The sequence below is a fragment of the Perognathus longimembris genome, chromosome 5 (assembly GCF_023159225.1).
Source record: "Perognathus longimembris pacificus isolate PPM17 chromosome 5, ASM2315922v1, whole genome shotgun sequence".
Lineage (NCBI taxonomy): Eukaryota > Metazoa > Chordata > Mammalia > Rodentia > Heteromyidae > Perognathus > Perognathus longimembris.
Genome location: NC_063165.1, coordinates 63394984 through 63414532, shown reverse-complemented (window position 1 = coordinate 63414532; position 19549 = coordinate 63394984). Strand labels below are relative to the sequence as shown.

The 19549-nt window shown below is 39.3% G+C and overlaps 1 protein-coding gene across 2 annotated transcripts in view; it reads left to right on the top strand.

The window, feature by feature from the left end:
- The window catches only part of Yeats2 (YEATS domain containing 2), an 89226-nt gene that overhangs the window by 56504 nt on the left and 13173 nt on the right, over window positions 1-19549 (top strand). For both annotated transcript variants that reach the window (XM_048347026.1, XM_048347025.1), the window contains exons 17-23: window positions 1688-1849; window positions 4123-4283; window positions 4942-5097; window positions 8204-8380; window positions 11279-11462; window positions 14716-14844; window positions 15548-15646. In XM_048347026.1, coding sequence (XP_048202983.1) covers window positions 1688-1849; window positions 4123-4283; window positions 4942-5097; window positions 8204-8380; window positions 11279-11462; window positions 14716-14844; window positions 15548-15646 — 1068 coding nt within the window. The remainder of the gene's footprint in view (window positions 1-1687; window positions 1850-4122; window positions 4284-4941; window positions 5098-8203; window positions 8381-11278; window positions 11463-14715; window positions 14845-15547; window positions 15647-19549) is intronic.

Here is a 19549-nt window from a genome sequence, read left to right as displayed (position 1 = left end):
AACATTTTGCGATGTTTGAACTTTCTACCAAACAGAACTTTGAACCATTTGATTATATTTTAGCCCTTCATGTGTTGTTTCTTTGACATCCTGAAATACCAAATGATTGTTGCAGTGAGTTGAAGGGGATAGAAAGTAATAAATATCTAAAACAGATTCCAGAACTGGTCACATGCTGGTGGTGGTCCAGTTCATGTTGTGGTATTAAAAATAAGTGCACGAAGAAGAGCTGTGGCTCAAAGTGGTAGAGCATTAGCCTTGCGTGAAGGAGCTCAGGGATAGCACCCAGGCCCTAAGTTCAAGCCCCCCAACCGACAATAAATGCATGAGAGGTGGGCATGGTAGCACACACTTGTAATCTCAGCACTTGGAAAGCTGAAGTCTGAGGATTGGGAGTTCAAGGTTAATCTAGATTACATAATGAGATTGAATCTCCAAAAACAAAGAACTTAGGACAAGGTGTTGTTGGTAGCTCATTGCTATAAAGCTACTCAGGAGGCTGAGATCCAAGGATCATGGTTTGAAACCAGCCTGGGTGGAAAAGTATATGAGCAAAAAGTTGTAAGCAGAGATGTGGCTGAATTGCTAGAATACCAGCCTTGAGCTAAAAAGCCAAGCCAGAGTACAAGACTCTTAAGTTTAAGGTCCAGTAGCGCCTTGTCCACACACACACAACTAAAAAATGTACATAAAATACTTTAGAAGAAATGTTCTCTGCAATTATTAAGGGAATCAGATAGCTCAGAAGCCAGAGAATAAAATAAATAATGTATAATGTTGACACTGATATTGACATTCATATAAGAGCAAAACCTAATCAGGAATTGGTATTTAGCTATTAGAGAGAATTGTGATTTCATAATGTATGTGCCATTTGTTCACTGTAGAGTCTCTGAGTTCTTAGAAAGTAAGGGATGCTAGAAATCTTGTTTTAAATCAATAAATTCACTTCCTTTTTTGTGTGCTGGCCATGGGGCTTGAACTCAGGGCCTGAGCACTGTATCTTTTGTACTGAAAGTGCTTGAGGCTAGCACTCTACCACTTAAGCCACAGCTCCACTTTCAGCTTTTTTAGTGTTTAAATAGAGATAAGAGTTTCATAGACTTTCCTGCCCTGGCTGGCTTGGAACCGTGATCCTAGGATCTCAGCCTCTTGAGTAGCTAGGATTACCAGCATAAGCTACTAGTGTCAGGCCACTAAATTCAATTCTTACTAGACATTGACAAACAGAACTTTAAACAAATGGGGATAATGGGTATCCATCCATAGATGTTATCATGTCAACAATTATGTAAGTCACAGTATTTTTTAGGACAAAAGAGTCAATAAATACAGTGAAGCTCTGATAGTAAAACTTAAATGATAGTGTATATTTACTGTGCAAAGCCCTGGGTTCAATACCTAATAATGGCAATAACACCTATGAGATAAGGGTATAAACTAGAATTGTTCTGGGAAAAACCAAGACAATGACCAGCCTACTTGTGTGCAAGATAATTAGTTTGTAGAAGATTCTTATGGTGTGGAAGTTATTTTTTAATTAACAAGATATTTAAGAAATATATCCTTAAAAGCACCTAGGAACAACTTAAGTTTATTTAGTGTTTTAAATAAGCAATTTACTCCACACTTTAAAGTGTTGTTGATAGTTGTCTTAAAGGTTTTCTCCCTCTCTCCACCATTTTAGTGATGGCAACACTGCAGCTACCAGCCACAAATTTGGCCAATTTGGCCAATTTACCTCCAGGCACTAAACTCTACCTTACCACGAACAGCAAGAATCCTTCAGGAAAAGGAAAACTGCTGCTGATTCCTCAAGGAGCCATCCTGCGTGCTACCAACAATGCTAGTTAGTCCATCTTTAAATCATTTAGTCCTTGGGTCTCTAGGTGTGTTCCTCTCTAGCTGAGAGACAGTTCTTAAATTTCTAGAAACTACTTCTATAATTTTTTTTGGTGGTGTAATCACATTTTCCCAGGAAGACTTAAAACATACACATAGTTGGTCACTGGTGTCTGATGCCTGTAATCCTATGTATTCAAGAGACTGAGGTCTTAGAGTTGTTGTATGAAACCAGCCTGAGCAGAAAAGTCTGTGAGACTCTCCAATTAATCACCAAAAAGCTGGAAGTGGGGCTGTGGCTCAAGTGGGTAGAACACTGGCCTTGTTAAAAAAAAAAACAAACCCGAATACTGGCCTTGAGTAAAAAAAAAAAAAAACCCGCGACAGCACCCAGGCCCTGAGTTCAAGCCCCAGAACTGGCACGAAAAACCAAAAACGAACAGTACAGATAATCTAACCAGAATTGTTTTAAAATAACTATAATTTTCGGAGGTACCACTGTTATTTTGGGCTTTCCTAAACAGGGATCAGGGATGTGTCATACTGAAGAACTATGGCAATTCAGGCTGTGCTAGGAGAAAACTGGTTATACCTAAAGGAATGTCCATTTCTAGCTGGAAGTCTGTTTTCACCTTAAATGGGATGGAATAGGGTTGAAACCAAGTATCTTTGTTTGCCATCATTTAAACATGTAACATAGACAACGAAAATTAGGTAGTTTAGGAATTACATAAACATTTGCTTTGACATACATAGAGAACCAGTGTGAGTGTTATTGAGAAGGAAGGCCAGTTATCTTTCTCTGACTCAGAAGTGAACTGGTATAGTAGTCAGACTCATTAGAAGTGAGCCATCCTATCTACTAATAAAATGTATCTAATCTTTGCTGATCTGAGAGACTGAGAAGGATTGGGCTTGGCTACTACTTTATTTGTTTTGTTTTTATTGCCAGTCCTGGGGCTTGGACTCAGGGCCTGAGCACTGTCCCTGGCTTCTTTTTGCTCAAGGCTAGCACTCTTATCTCTTGAGCCACAGAGCCAATTCCGGCTTTTTTCTATGTGGTGCTGAGGAATCGAACCCAGGGCTTCATGTATATGAGGCGAGCACTTTACCACTAGGCCATATTCCCAGCCCCTTGGCTAGTACTTTAAATGATGAACCATCCTTGCCAAATGAAGTGTGTAAGCTAGTTGCTGTTTTGTTATTCTCTGGTGAGAATAACATTCTTATCCTAGTAGTAGAAGATCGACAAAGCAAGGTATGTAAGGTAAGGACACTATAGTATCCAGAATTTACCCAGGAATCTACTTACATTTTGTGATAATCGCAAAGTCAAAATAAATCATTGGGAATCTCTTCCAAATAATCACCAAAATTAAGGTGGGAAGGAAAATGTTCTCTAATATTTACTGAGTAAATATAGTGCAGGTAGCTCATATAAACCAAAACCAAATTCTGTAGGCTTTGAAGTGGAATGTGAAAAACAAAAAGGATAGGACATGGTAGTCAAGTGGGGGCGGATGTCAGTATCAGGCTTCTTCCCTCACAACTTTCATTATACTGAGAGCTGGAATAGTCAGCTGCCAATTGAAAGTATGGACTTATATGCTTATTTATAGTATATAACTGTTTCAGATTTCAGTGTTTGTGTTTTGGAATATTTACAAAATTTTCCAATTGAGCATCTATAATCCAAACACTTGAAATCTCAAATGCTCTAAAATTCAAAACTTTCAAATGTCGTTTAGCACTAAAAAGGGGGGGAGGGGATTTTAGATATACAGAATGTGCTCAACCTATAACTAGATTTCAGTTGTTCTTCATAAAATTCTCTTTTTAATTTAATTTAGTTTTTTATTTTACCAGTTGTGGGGCTTGAACTCCGGGACTTGGGTACTGTCTGTTCCTGAGCTCTTTTGCTCAGACGTATCATTCTGCCACTTTGAGCCACAGCTCTGCTTCCAGTTTTTGAGTCGTTAACTAGAGAGAAGAGTCTCATGGGGACTTTTCTGCATGGGCTGGCTTTGAACCTTGATCATCAGATCTCAGCCTCCTGAGTAGCTAGAATTACAAGCATGAGCCACCAGTGCCCAGTAGGAAATTCTTATTGTCATAGTTAACAGAGGAGGAGGAGGAGGAAGAGGAGGAGGAGGAGGAAGAGGAGGAGGAGGAGGAGGAGAAGAATGGTGCTACAAATCTATGTGTAGGCATGCCTGCCTTTTCTGAATAGGTTTTTTGCTTTGGACTTCTCATGATTGCTGTCGCTCACTGCATTGGTAGACCTCCAGTCGGGTTCAGCTGCCAGCAGCGGTGGCAGTGCAGGAGGAGGAGGTGGAGGCGGCAGTGGTGGCGGAGCAGGAGGAACCCAAAGTACCACCAGCCCTGGAGGAATCTCCCAGCACCTGACTTACACCTCCTACATCCTCAAGCAAACTCCCCAGGTCTGGTCACATGTGCTTAATCTTACAAATCCTTGACCTGTCTGACAATCACTTTCATTATGATTGACTTACCTTTACTACTTTGAGATCAGGGATCAACACTAACATTTTAGCCATGTTAGAAGTCTATATTACTTAGGGCTTGTTTTGGTCTGAGGGATGAAAAAATAGATCTAGAGAAACCATAATATACACAGGTCTCATTAAGCTAATGATAGAGGTAGGGTTTAAGTCCAGGTCTTCCTGCTCCAGTGGAAGATTTCTACTCTGCAAATTGAAATTTTGCGCTTTGAAGAACATAACCAAAGAGAATCAAACTGTTTGGGTTGGGTAAAATAGAGCAGATTTCCTGCCATTCCCTGTGTCACAGAAATCTTGGTCTCTGGGTCTTCTTACAGGGGATGGATAGTTATTAATCTGAATGATTAAATTCAATTTTTTGAGAACTAGATTGCAAAATTTAAGTTTACATCATATTGGTCTAACTACTAAGTGAAGTTGGAGAAGTGGGGATAATTCTAACTTACTGATACTCTTTAGTTATGGTAACTCTGTTATAGAATGAAGGGGAGAACATTAATTTGGTACTGTGTGATTTAAAGGATCAGAGCAACCCATCTGTATTCAACAAATGGTTGTTTCTTTTTTCTTTACTTAGGGGACATTTTTAGTTGGCCAGCCATCACCCCAGACATCTGGAAAACAGATGACTACTGGGTCAGTGGTCCAAGGTACTCTGGGAGTCAGCACACCTGCACAGGGACAGCAGACTTTGAAAGTCATCTCTGGACAGAAAACCACTTTGTTTACTCAGGTAAGTGCATACCTATATATTCCTAATATGCTACAATGTGTGTCTTCTATATATAATATAGTTAGCTTCTCTCTTTATACAACTTCCAGAAACTTTTAAGGAAGTTTACAAAAAAATAAATATGTACTGCTCATTTGGGCAGCACATAGACTAAAATTGATGCAAGGATGACGTGCATATTCATGAAGCACTTCATATTTAAATGAACAAATAATAAAATAGTGGTCAAAAGTAAAATAACTAAAATTTCAAGTTTGGGAAAGATGTAAGGATGAAAACATAGGGTCAAGGTCTCATATACACAAATGGTACACTCCTGTACACACAGTTAATAAAGTGAGGTATGAATTTCATAATAAAAGCAAAATAGGAAAAATTATCAGTTATAAAATCACACTACTTATGAGAAAGATTTTATAAAATAGCATTTCCTTAAAGAAACAAAGATTCCATGACTAAATTTTTTTCTGTGTGTGTACAAATGTGTGCGCATGCCTCTCTGTATTGAGCTTTATGTTCTTGCTTGTCTTTTTTTACTCAAATCTGGTGCTGTACCACTTCAGCCACACCTCTGCTTCTGTAGGATTTTTCTACACTTCTGTCTTTTTGCTGCTTATTTAGAGATAGGATCTCTCAGGTTTGCCTGCCCAGGCTGGCTTCAAACCTTGATGCTCTCTAATTTCAGCCTCCTAAGTAGCTAGGATTACTGGTTTGAGCCACCAGCATCCTGCTTCATTGTAAAATTTTTCTAATATTTACCTGAAACCTTGTATATTGTAATAAGGTTTTCAGCCGCAGTATCCATACAGTCAGTGTTAATACGCTTAGGGTTTGGGGGCATCTTTCTGTAGCATTCTTTAGCATTTAGAGTGATGTCATCAAAGAGAAATAAATGATGGGATTTTGACTGGGCAAGGGATATCATTATCTATAGGAAGATGCTGTAGCTAGATTTCCAATTCTTTAAATTTACTTCATAACGTTATTTGGCTTTATGAGGTTGGCTTATCCACTCAGTATGATGATTTGTAGTTTTATCTTTTTTTTTTTTTTTTTCCTCGTTCTTGGGCTGGGCTCTGCCCCTGAGCTTCTTTTGCTCAAATGCTATTTAGTGCTCTATCAATTGAGCTACAGCACCACTTCTGTCTTTTTTGGAGTAGTTTATTGGAGATACAAATCTCAAGGACTTTCTTGCCCAGCTGGCTTCAAACAGCAATCCTCAAATCTCAGCCTCTTGAGTAGCGAAGATTATAGGCATGAGCCATTGGCACCTGGCACCATCCATTTTTCTGCACAGACATGATTTTATTTTTGTTCATGGCTAGGTAATACTATTATGTTTTTTTTCTGTCTTTCCTTTGGTTGTTGGGTCCTTCTATTCATTACACAGATTGGTTATAGTCAATAGAGCTGCATTAAGTATGGGTATGCAGATATCTTGTATATTGATTTATATTCCTTCAGGTGTATGCCCAAGGATGTTATTACAGAGTTATAACATAGGTTTATTTTTAGTATTTTGAGGAGCCTCTATACTCTATTTTCACTATGGAAATAGAGATTTCTGGAATTAATATACTACTCTACATTCCACCAACAGTGAGTACATTTCTTATCCAATTTGTTACCTCTTTCCTCCCTCTACTTGGATTCTTGATTCTGGTCATTGTTTCTTTTGACATGCAAAATTTTCTTTTTATTTGATAACAATCCTCTTTGTTCATTCTTGCTTTTATTATCTAGGCAATTGGAATCCTGTGCCTATATTTTCTAGCATCCTCCTCTATGATTTCTTGTAATAGTTCAAAATTTCAGATATTACCTATAGATCTTTGATCCAGTTGGATGTGCAGAATAAGACAGGAGTCTAGTTTCAGTCTTCTGCCTGGAGATTGCTGTTTCCCCAGCATCATTTGTTGAAGAGATCATCTTTTTTCCAGTGTATAGTTTGGGTTCCTTTGTCAAAGATGAGATGGTTGTAGCTATATGTGGTTTTATTTCTGGGCTTTCTATTCTTTCCCATTAATCTTTGTTCTTATTTCTTTCAAGGATGACCCTGAGAATGTGATGGGGATTGCATCAAATTTATGTATTGCTTTTACTGGTACAGCTATTTTCACAATATTAATTCTAGCAATACATGAACACAAGAGTGGGCTTTCCATCTTCTCGTGTCTTCAGTCCCCTTTTTCAAAATTTTATAGTCTTAATGAATGTCTTTTACCTCCTTGTTTGAGTTTGTACTATGTTTTGAGGGTGTTTTGTTTTTTTCTGGTGCTGGGATCAAACCTAGGATGTTGGGTATGCTAGGCAAGTGCTGTGTGGTTGAGCTACATTTCCAGTGCTTGGTTATTACTTTAGGATTCTGATCATAACTTCTCTAGTTAACTAGCTGTGACCTTGATACAGTCACTGGTCTTAATGTTATCTCCCTTTATTGTTAATGAAAAGAATGACTAATGGATGGCATAGATCAGTACAGGTGTCTTTTGCCATTTGACACATCTTGCATTCTCAGAAACTGAAAATTGGTATCTGCTTGTGATGGGCATTTAATTTCAGACACTATGCCTTCATTTAGTTCAGTACTCCCAAAGCTTTCTGTTTTTGTGGAACTCAGTCACATTTAATCTTTAAACTGTTTAGTAAGTAGTTCTACAGGGAGGTTTCAATTCCATAAGTCAGGTTATGAGTACAGTGCATCTTGATCAGTGTCACTCCTTCCATTGTTCACCCCCACTTCCTCCCTCCCGTTTCTACCCTCAAATTACATAGTTCAGTGTACATAGTGTACGTTGAATATAATGACTACATTTGTTCACCCTTTCTCCTTCCGTATTGGCTTCAATTAATTTTGAAAATAGATGGCTTGGTATCTTTGAAGATAACTGCTGTCAAGTAGGATCTTGCAAATACATTCATTTATTTTTTCTGAATCAGTGGTAGGTCAAAGGTAAAAAAAGTTTATGCTTGTTGGAAATGTACATAAATATCCCATAGTCCAATTTATTCCTTGTTATCTAATGTCAATTGTATGTACTCTCAAATAATGGTTAAGGACTAAATTGTTGAGCTATTATTACTTCTAGCCATTTTGTTTCTTCAGGCAGCCCCTGCTGGGCAGGCATCTCTAATGAAGATATCTGATAGCACCTTGAAGACAGTCCCATCAACTTCACAACTCTCAAAGCCTGGAACCACAATGCTAAGAGTAGCAGGCGGAGTTATCACTACTGCTACTTCCCCAGCTGTGGCCCTCTCAGCAAATGGTCCTGCTCAGCAGGTGAGATTTAGCATGCAAATAGAAAATCATCACAAAATAGAAAACCAGGATGACCTTACAGAAGCTGTTCAGCAGGCCTATCAGTGAGTCTTTAAAAATTGAAACCTAAAAATTTCCAGGTCTGGGAATGTGGCTTAGTGGTAGAATGCTTGCATAGCATGCATGAAGCCCTGGGTTGGATTCCTCAGTAAGCCAGATAAACAGAAAAGGCCAGAATTGGCGTTGTGGCTCAGGGAGTAGAGTGCTATCCCCAGTGTTGGAGGTTCACTATTCTTTCTTCATGGATTTGCCTCTTTAAGACATTTCATATTATGTAGTCCTACATCATGCATCCTTCTATGTCTGACATCTTTTGCTTAGAATAACATAGAATTGTTGACTGGTATGGTAACTTGTATTTATATTTTGAGGAACTGGCAGACCATTTCCTAAGTAGCTACACAATTTTATATTCCCAGCAGCAATTTGTGCGAGTTACAGATCCTTGTAACACTTTTTCTAGATGCCTTATGTTTATTTATTTTTATTTTTTAGTCTTCCATAGTTTTTTTCTTCAGAGCTGAGGACCAAACTCAGGACCTTGCACTTGTCAGCAAGTACTCTTCCGCTGAGCCAAATCCTCAAGCCCAGTAACACTTTTTCTTGTCCTTTAAAAAACCATCTTACAGGATGTTAACTGATATTTCATAGTTCTGGTTTTGATTTGAAATTCCCTAACAGGTAATGATATCAAACATCTCATATGCATATTGGCTATTTGTACATCTCAGTAGAAATAATCTATTCAAATCAGATCATTTGCCCAATTTTAGTTACTTGTCTTTTTTGTTTTAGAATTTCAGGAGAATCTCATTCTCTATATGTTTGTATGTAAAAACATGTATACACATATATACATATGTATGTAAAATTTTACATTCTGCATGTGAGTTTCTTGCCAGGTATGCAATTTTTTTCTCTTAATTCTAACTATTTTTTCTTCTACTCTTTTTTTTTAAAAAAAAAAAAGATTTTTTTATTCCCACCAGCAATTGTTATTGTATGTGCAAAGAGGTGACAGTTATATAAGTCGAGCAAACAGTATAATGTTACCCCTTCCCTTGCTTCCAAACTATTTTTTCATTTTATTGATGATATCCTCTTAACCACAAAAGTAAAATTTATCTATTGTTCTTTTAATGCTTGTTTGGTGTCTCTTGGTGTTATCGTTAAGAAACCTAGTACTAGTCAGGTGCCAATGGCTCATGCCTTTAATCCCAGCTACTCAGGAGGCTGAGAACTGAGGATCTTAGTTCAAAGCCAGCCCAGGGTAGGGAGGAGGCTGGGAATGTAGCTGAGTGGTAAAGTGCTTGCCTAGCATTCATGACGCACTGTATTCAATTCCTCAGTACCATATAAACCAAAAAATCTGAAAGTGGTACTGTGGCTCTAATGGCAGAGTACTAGTCTTGAGCAAAAAGAAGCTCAGGGATAAGTGCCCAGGACTGGCAGATAAATCCAGCCCAGGCAGGAAAGTCTTTGAGATTTATTTCTAGTAAACTATTCAAAAAAGGCCAGAAGTGGCACTGTGGCTCAGGTGGTAGAGTTGTAGCCTTGAGCACAGAGAGGCTCAGGGACAGAGCTCAGACCCTGAGTTCAAACCTCAAGACCTACCCCCCGCCCCCATAAAAAGTACTAACCCACTGTTATTTTTCTTTCCAGTGCTAAGTATTGAACAGAGGGTCTTGCACATGCTATGCAAGTACTTTACCACTGAGCTGCAGGCCTCCCAAGGTCAAAGAAATTGACTGTTTTCTTCTCGTACATTTAGTTTTGTTAATTTAACTTCATTTTGAATTTACTTTTGCTTATGCTCTGAGGTAGAGACCAAACTTCATTCTTTCATGTATCAATATCCATTTGCCCAGCAATATTTGTTGAGGTTTCTTTTCTGATTTGACCTGCATGATCTGACTGGTTGCTTACTCCTCAAGTCTCATGGTCTACAGCTACGTCTTCTCGTGTGCCTACTCCACTTTGTTTCCATCCTTTAGGCTTTCTGCATGTCAAGAAACACTTTTTTATTTTTCCCTCTCTCTGCCTTGAATCTTGAAAGGTCTTGTAAAGTGCCATTATCTTACCATTATCTTTTCTCCACTACCCCCCATTTGTAGGACAGCTCAGAGGCAGAAGCAGTGTCTTTCTCTCACTTGTTTGTGCCATGCCCCTGTGCCTGCTATACCATATATAACACACTTGGTGACCCTCTCTTCCTTTTTTTTTTGGCCAGTCCTGGGCCTTGGACTCAGGGCCTGAGCACTGTCCCTGGCTTCTTCCCGCTCAAGGCTAGCACTCTGCCACTTGAGCCACAACGCCGCTTCTGGCCGTTTTCTGTATATGTGGTGCTGGGGAATCGAACCTAGGGCCTCGTGTATCCGAGGCAGGCACTCTTGCCACTAGGCCATATCCCCAGCCCCGACCCTCTCTTCCTTGATAGCATGTATCTCTAAGTCCTAACATTGATTGCCCACCAAGTAGTAAATGTCTCAATGTCATGCCAGACTTAAAACATTTATATGTGTAGGTAGTTGCTTTAAACAAAGCTCATTTTATTCCATCATCTCATTGTGAGAATATGTCCTCCTACTTTTTTGACATCAGAGTAGCCTATTATTAAGTGATAAAATGGATGATAAATGATTTTAATGTGGTAACACTCCTTCATTTTCCTGGTCTGAAATCTAAAGGTATTGGAACCACTGAATTAGAGAGGCCATCTTTTTTTCAAATGGCTTGGCATTTAATACATAGGTGTTAGCTGATAGTTCATATTTACTGAATGTTATGGCAGTCACTGCTTGAAGGAAGTTACACTGCTGTCATCTTCATTTCTTCATTTCTGGTGGTGTGGATGAACAGTCAGAAGGAACAGCCCCTGGTTCATCGTCTACTATTGGTTCTGTAATGAAAACTGTTGGGCAGCCCCAAGTGTGTATGAGCCAGGCCACCATGGGAACCTGCAAGACTGCGACCCCCACTGTCGTCAGTGCCACATCCCTGGTGTCCACACCAAACCCCATCTCTGGGAAAGCCACAGTATCAGGTCAGACCACAATATTCTTTCTCTGTTTCTCTTATTGGGATAGAATATTTTTGGAAAGTTTAATACCCTATAGAATGTATTATTAAACCGGTTAACCCAGAAATAATTTCCAAGTAATTGTTTTTTAAGTAACTTATTTTTATTTGAAAATCTGTGTATAAAATTTTAAGTCTGAGACTTAAATTTATCATCTAAAACTTATTCTGGCTAGGTGGGCCTTGTACAAGATGGAAATTGGAGAATCAGGTTCCAAGCCAGCCTGGGCAAAGTTAATCTTGAGATCCTTTTGAAAACAAACTAAAAGCAAAAGGACTAGGGGATGGGATGTCTACTCAAGTGAAAGAGCACTTGCCTGGCATGTTCTGAGAACTAAAAGCATAAAGCCCTTCGTTCAGCTGTTAGTACTAAAGAAAAAGAAGAAAACGAAACAAAGCCAAGCAAACAAGCAAATAAATACAACCAGCTCGGGGCTGGAAATAGGGCCTAGTGGTAGAGAGCTTGCCTCGTATACATACATGAAGCCCTGGGTTCGATTCCCCAGCACCACATATATAGAAAATGGCCAGAAGTGGCGCCGTGGCTCAAGTGGTAGAGTGCTAGCCTTGAGCAAAAAGAAGCCAGGGACAGTGCTCAGGCCCTGAGCCCAAGGCCCAGGACTGGCAAACATAAATAAATAAATAAATAAATAAATAAATAAATAAATAAATAGATAGATAGATAGATAGATAGATAGATAGATAGATAGATAGATAGATAGATAGATAAATACAACCAGCTATTCAGTTTATGGCTTACATTGTGGTGTTTTTTTTTTTTTTTTTTTTGCCAGTCCTGGGGCTTGGAACTCAGGGCCTGAGCACTGTCCCTGGCTTCTTTTTGCTCAAGACTAGCTACTCTACCACTTGAGCCACAGTGCCACTTCCGGCCTTTTTTCTATATGGTGCTCAGGAATCGAACTCCATGCATGCTAGGCAAGCACTCTACCACTAGGCTAGCTTGTGAATAATTTGGGGGATAAACTGAATTTTTTTTAAATCAGTGATCAGTTTTGAACTCATTACAAAATAAGGAATACATTTTATTTACTTTCAAAGAGTCAAATGTATGACATCTTTCTGCTCAGCTAAATGACTCCAGAAATCTTAGAGGAAAACAGCACAAATCCTGAAGCCCTAGTGTAGTTGTCTCCTTTCAGTTTCTCCACTATGAAATGAAGTTGATAATATTCACCCCTGGAGGTTTCAAGGAACTGTATAAATGTATAGAACACCATGTGATTTATGATAGTTGTTGCATAAATAATAGCTGCCATAGTTATTGCCAAAGGCACCTTTTTTTGTTGTGGTTATGATTCTCTAGTTCTTTATAGTTCTAAAGTTCAAAGAACTGTGAGCGCGAAAAATTTCATTTTTAATTTTAGGGCAAAAGTTTGCCTCCACTAATAGCCTGTTCATACTATTTAATGTGAATATGTGTCAGATACTAAATAAAGGCTAATATAACAAACAGCTTTGGTTCTCAAACTTGAAAGAGCACCAGCCATGAGTGAAAAAGCCAAATGAGGTCAAGAGGCCCTGAGTTCAGCCCCCTGTACCAGCACAAAAGGATGGAGAGAGGGAGGGAAGAAGTTTATGGCGGAAAAAAAATATGTTGGCATATATTCCTTCGGATCAACTGAGGAAAGTATTGGAGTATAAGGAATACGAAATACAAGTGCCTCAGATTGGTGGTAGTAGTGGGCCCTTGGGCCATAAAAATAGATGAATCACAGACTGCAGTATGCACCTTTTTTTTTTTTTTTAATGTTCCAGTAAATTTTTTTGAAAAAAGAACTAACAGTCAGGTGCCAATGGCTCACATCTGTAATCCTAGCTACTCAGGAAGCTGAGATCTGAGGATTGCGGTTCAAAGCCAGCCCAGGCAGGAAAGTCTGTGAGACTCCAATTAACCATCAGAAAACTGGAAGTGGCCCTGTGGCTCAAAGTAGTAGATCACTAGCTTTGAGCTGAAGAGCTCAGGCAGGGACAGCACCCAGGCCCAGAGTTCAAGCCTCATGAATGACCCCCCCCCCCCATCCCCAAACAAAAAAAAAGGGACCAACAGTAAAGGTGGATGATGCTGGAAAGTAGAGGAAAACAGGAAGGTTCATCAAAGTCAACAGATTTTGTAGTTACAAGATTTTTATCCTTTTTTACTTTTCTCAGCATATAATTGATAAAAAATAAGAGTATTAAAAGTACAAAAAATATCAGGTCATTGTTGTACTTAGTAGGTACTTGACTGTGAATATACCTCTGTTCTGAAGAAAGATTTTTTTGTTCATTGATGGCCTCATTCTGGAGTGTATTTCAAACCAGCAGTTTCTTTCACAGGCTTTGTATTGAGGCCTCTGATGCTATTTTCTGTTACCACATTTATCTTACTTAAATCTGCTTAAATCTGTTTTCATGGTAAAGGCCCTTTACCATAGTTTTTCCTATCCTAGCATAGTTCTATGCACGCAAGACCATGGCAATTAATTACCTTTACAGTAAGTTAAGAGAGGATTACTCTCCAAAGTAATAGAGATATCTGATGTTTGAAAAATAAGGGCTACACAAGGATAGGAAATGGAAGGCAAGAAATGCATGGATTGAAGGTATGTCCAGAGGGACTGTGTGGAAAAAATTCAAGTAGATGGGAACCAGCCACATGGGCACACTGAAATCTGAAGCTAGTTCAGGAGCCAGTGACAGTTTTCTGCATACCACATTGTGCATACATCATAGCAATTGACATAGGAACAAATATGGAAAAGACCTGCTTCAAAATGTTAATACTGATCATCCCTGTAATAGGACTGCAGTGGCATTTCCTACTTTTCTTTTCTTTTCTTTTTTTTTTTTTTTTTGAGCCACTCTTTGTAGCCCAGGCTGGACTCATTCATATCCTCATGCTTTTGCCTTCCAAATGCCAGGAACACAGCTGTGCACCCTCCTGCCCAGCCCTTTGTTTTTATTACTCCTGCATTTGGAAAGATTTCTGGATTGCTTTATGACTATGGAGTGAGGACATTAGTAATAAATCATAATGCCATGTCAGTGTTTCGTTGTGAAATCTGCAGCCTCCATTTTCTCCTGATCCTGGCTTTTTATTTAGTGAAAGAGTGAATGTCTTGGGAATTTCATCCTAGGAGGAAATTGTAAGAGTGATGAAGAGGGTAAGAAACTTGACGGAGCACTAAGGTTTGGCCTTATCTTCTAACTTATTTTAGGATTGTTAAAGATTCACTCCAGTCAGTCCAATCCTCAGCAGGCTGTCCTGACAATTCCTAGTCAGCTGAAGCCACTCAGCGTAAGCACCTCTGGAGGTGTACAGACTATACTGATGCCTGTAAATAAAGGTATGTTCTATACTGTGAGCCTATCACATAGACCCATCTTGTTGAAAATCATTATCTACTGGTTAGTGATGGCTTTGCCCTTACATCCTGCTGTTAGTCATTGTGGCTTGCCCCACCTCCTTGAATTCTAAAACTGGAAGTAGAACTTAAGCCAAAGCTTCAAAGCTCAAGGTGGCTCACACCTGTAATCCTAGCTACTTAGGAGGCTGAGATCTGAGGATTGCATTTCAGAGCCTGCTCAGGCAGGAAAACCTGTGAGAGTTTCTCCAATTAACCACCAAAATGCCAGAAGTTGAGTTGTGGCTCAAGTGGTAGAGTGCTAGCCTTGAGCAAAAAATTCTCAGGGACAGCACCCAGGCCTTCCCTGAGTTCAAGCTCCAAGACGAGGATGGGGAAAAAAACAAAACTTAAGCCATCATTGGCCTCTGAATAGCTGGCACAATTCTAAAGGAATAAGGAAAATTTGAAACATTTATGAGAATTTCGGTTAATTGGATTTTAATTTTCTTAGTTTACAGAGTTGAAGCTCATCAATCACCCTAGTATAAATAACTAACAGCCCAGCTTGTTGGGTCACCTTACCATTCATATGGTCCTGAGATGGTACTACTAGTGTAATGTGTGACTGTCACGTGGGAGTTAGATCATCTTCATTAAAAAAAAAAAAATTGGTCTCTTTATCTTCCCCTTTTTTACCCTTTAGTGGTTCAGTCATTTTCTACCAGCAAGTCACCTACCATTGTGCCTGTAACTGCCCCAGCTCCAGCTGTTCCCAGCTCTGCTCCAGCAGCTGTTGCAAAAGGTATGTAAGATCTCATGGTATTTTTATCCTAAAGTTTTCTGCAAGACATTGCTGTAATTGAAGTTAGTCCTTTGAATTTTTTCAGCTTCTGAATCAGTCATTTAGCAAATAAATTCTCCTTATCGAGCAGAGTGACAATTAGGGAAATACAGAGAGAATTTATAAGCAGATTGAAGAGAGTTGTAAAAGACAGCAAGCCATGGTTGATCAAAGTAAAATTATGGTCTGGGAAATGATTGTTGAAATGTAGTCATCAGGATTGTCAGTAGGCAGGACTTGATGTGGAGAATGGGTTATTAAACTGGACCGCTCAAAGATTGGAGCCTTTTACCTGTGGACAGAACAAGGGAAATGTCAGATTAAGTGTCAAGAGTTGTTAGAGACAAACTCCAGGCTTGTCTGGGGAGTAGACCAATTTTAGGGACTAATTGGGGAGTATAGTTGTGGTAAAGGAGCTTTAGGCGAGAACCTGGACCATGGCAAACTGGCAGGCTGCTATTCATCGCCCCAAACTAGAGCAATATAAGATAGTGCCCTGGATCAGAGCAATACATTGCCATCTATAACACATCTACCATGTGTTCAGAGCCTACACATTGTGTGTGTGTGTGTGTGTGTGTGTGTGTGTGTGTGTGAGAGAGAGAGAGAGAGAGAGAGAGAGAGAGTGTGTGTATGTGTAGGTGTAATTCTTTTCCAGTACTTTAGCACAGCCATTAAGCCCATTTTAGAGATGAAGAAACAAATTTAGAGATACTAAGCATATTCTTCCTAGTCTAACAGGCTAGAAAGCAATAAAATTGGACTTCGAATTAGGTCTGTCCACTAGCATTCCCAGTTACTTTTCTGGTATCTGGGATCTCATAGGAGTCGGGAAGAGGTAGATTTGTGTGTACCTAAGTGATTATTTAAAGCTCATTTAAAGCAATTTGGCTAGTGATTCTACTGTGTATTTTTCTTAAGTAAATCTCAATTGACACACTGTCTCCCCCATTCATCTGCATGCTACTTTTTTACCAACCACAGTCTGGTTCCTACAGAGAATGTATGACCCATGGAGCCTAAGCTATTTACTGACTAGCCCTTTATAGAGAAACAGCCAACATTTGCATTCTGAAAGAATTGATGTCAGTCTGTATTTGAACTTCTCAGTAGGAGCTGTCATTTGCCTGCCTCACACAGATTGTGATTCATTTAATTTTCGATTAGGTCAGAGCAATTGTGTTTGCTTTTTATTGAAATAAGATATGTAGTGAAATGCAGATACTAAGCATGCCATTTGATGAATGGATAAGTGTATAAATTCATGTAACCAGAATCTCATTAAAGATACAGAAATTTGGTAACCTGTGCCCCACTTAATTTCCAGCCCCATCGACCACCACTATTTGGATTTCTGTTACCATAGGTTAGTTTTTTAGCTTTATTGAAACAAAAGCAGAAAGTATATAAATTCTTTTGTGTCTAGTTTTATTTGCTCAGCATGTTTTTGAAATCCTTCACTGTTGCTGAGTAGGAGTCTGTAATAGAGGAATACCCTTTAAGCTCTCCTTTCTCCTGTTGAAGGGCATAGGAGTTATTAACAATTTGGGGTCTATTGGTATAAATTTTAGAGCATGTATGTTCTTTCCTCTCAAAAAAGCTGCCACAACATGCAAATGCTATTTTTATAAGTTTATAATTGTTCAAATGCCAGACTAAAATGCGTAGACCTGAGCCTATAGAATTGGAGTGTCTGAACTCTTTCTGGGGACTCCCTTTTTGTTGCTGTTGTTGTTTGTTTTTGTTTTTGCACTGGTCCTGGGTCTTGGAAGGGCCTAGGCTCCGTCTTTGAGCTATAATTTTCAAGGCTACCATTTTATTCTTGAGCCACAGCTCTACTTGCAGCATTTTGGTGACTAATGGAGACAAAATTCTGCCTTAGCTGGCTTCAAACAGAAGTCCTCAAATCTCTCACCTTCCTAAATATCTGCAGTTAATCAGTTCTTCACAAAAAAACAACATATGCATTCAGTACAGTTTTAGTCCTAATCTGTGTACAGTGTTGTTGGTGCTGATGGTGCAAATGTAGGAATTGTCCAGGTACGTCTGAAAAGCATATAGAAATACAAAATTGTAAAATAAAACATCTAAGGCTGGGCTTGGTGGTAGATACCCATAATCCCAGCACTCTGGAGGCTGAAGCGAGTGGATAGTCAGTTTGAAACCATATAGTGAGACTCTCAGAAATTAATTAAAATATCAGGATAGTCTTTTTTTTTTTTTTGCCAGTCCTGGGCCTTGGACTCAGGGCCTGAGCACTGTCCCTGGCTTCTTTTTGCTCAAGGCTAGCACTCTGCCACTTGAGCCACAGCGCCACTTCTGGCCGTTTTCTGTATATGTGGTGCTGGGGAATCGAACCCAGGGCCTCATATGTATACAAGGCAAGCACTCTTGCCACTAGGCCATATCCCCAGCCCCCAGGATCCTCTTAATGAGCAAGAAATGAGGAAGATGTACATGAATGTCACATATGTGTATAATATATGTGCACACATGCCTATATACACATGCGCACACACTATAAAGTTAGAACAGTAAGGAAAAGGTGGTCTTTTCAATAAATAGTATGAGGTCAAATAGAAAATGGAGATTGGCTATTTTACAGTGTAAACAAAAACTTACATTGATTTTGATCATGTACCTAAATGTGGAATGTCAAAGTTATTTCTAGAAGAAAACATGAGGGTATCTTTACAACCTTTTTGACTAAGATAGGAGTAATAGGCATAAAAATGATAAATTGGACTTCATTAACATTAGCAACCTTACTTCCTAAAGGACAGTAAATGAGCCACAGACTCAAAGATATTTGCCATACATATATCTGACACGTGAGTCCTACTCAGAATAAACAGATACCTTCTAAAATTTATTGTGAAAAAGACTGACAGTGACTTGTTTTCTACTTGCCAGGAAACATGAGCAGGCACGTCACAGAAAAGGACATCCATTAAAATTATTCACCTTCATTACTCATCAAGGAAATGCAAATTAAAACCATAGTGATCCATCAGAATCACCAAATTAAAAGGGTTCATAATACCAGGTTTTGGCAAGTACAAAAGGCAACTAGGACTTATCTATCTTCTAGTAGGACTGACTATAAGTGGAGAGCACTTGGGAAACAAGTCTGACAGTTTCTAGGTAAACAATATCCACCTTTGTTTCCGCTACTCCACTTCTGGGGTTAGACTGCATATATCTGCCAGAAGACACGCCAGAGTGTTCATTGCTTTATTCCTTCTGACAGCTAAAATGGTGCCAGACAAACATGCATGCACAGTATGATTCCAGTACTGTTTCAGAATGGGCAGAAGGTGGCATCTTTGTCAGGGAGGACCTGCCAGAGCCTAGCAAGCTACATTTGAGTGGTGGGTACACGAATATATAGATTTATAAATGACTTCTGTTGTATACAGAGTTACCTGCTAGTGCACAAGGTAGAGGAGTGAAGTTAGGAAGCTGGTGCAGAAACATTGTTTTGTTTTGTTTTTGCCAGTTCTGGGGTTTGAACTCGGGGCCTGAGCACCTGTCCGAGCTTCTTTTGCTCAAGGCCAGCAATCTGCCACTTGAGCCACAGCACCACTTCTGGCTTTTTCTGTTTACATGGTACTGAGGAATGGAACCTATGGCTTTGTGCATGCTAAGCAAGCACTCTACAATTAAGCCACCTTCCCAGCCCTCACTAGTTCTTTTTAAGAGAGGGTCTCTTTTCCTGACTATGTATTGTGCCTGTAACACATTTATGTATTTGGGACTTCCTTGTAGTTGCACACACCATCTCAATGGAACCTCAAGGCCTTTTCTGCTAGGGCTGGTCTGGAACCATAATCCTCCCATTCTCTGTTTATGATGAGGCACAGG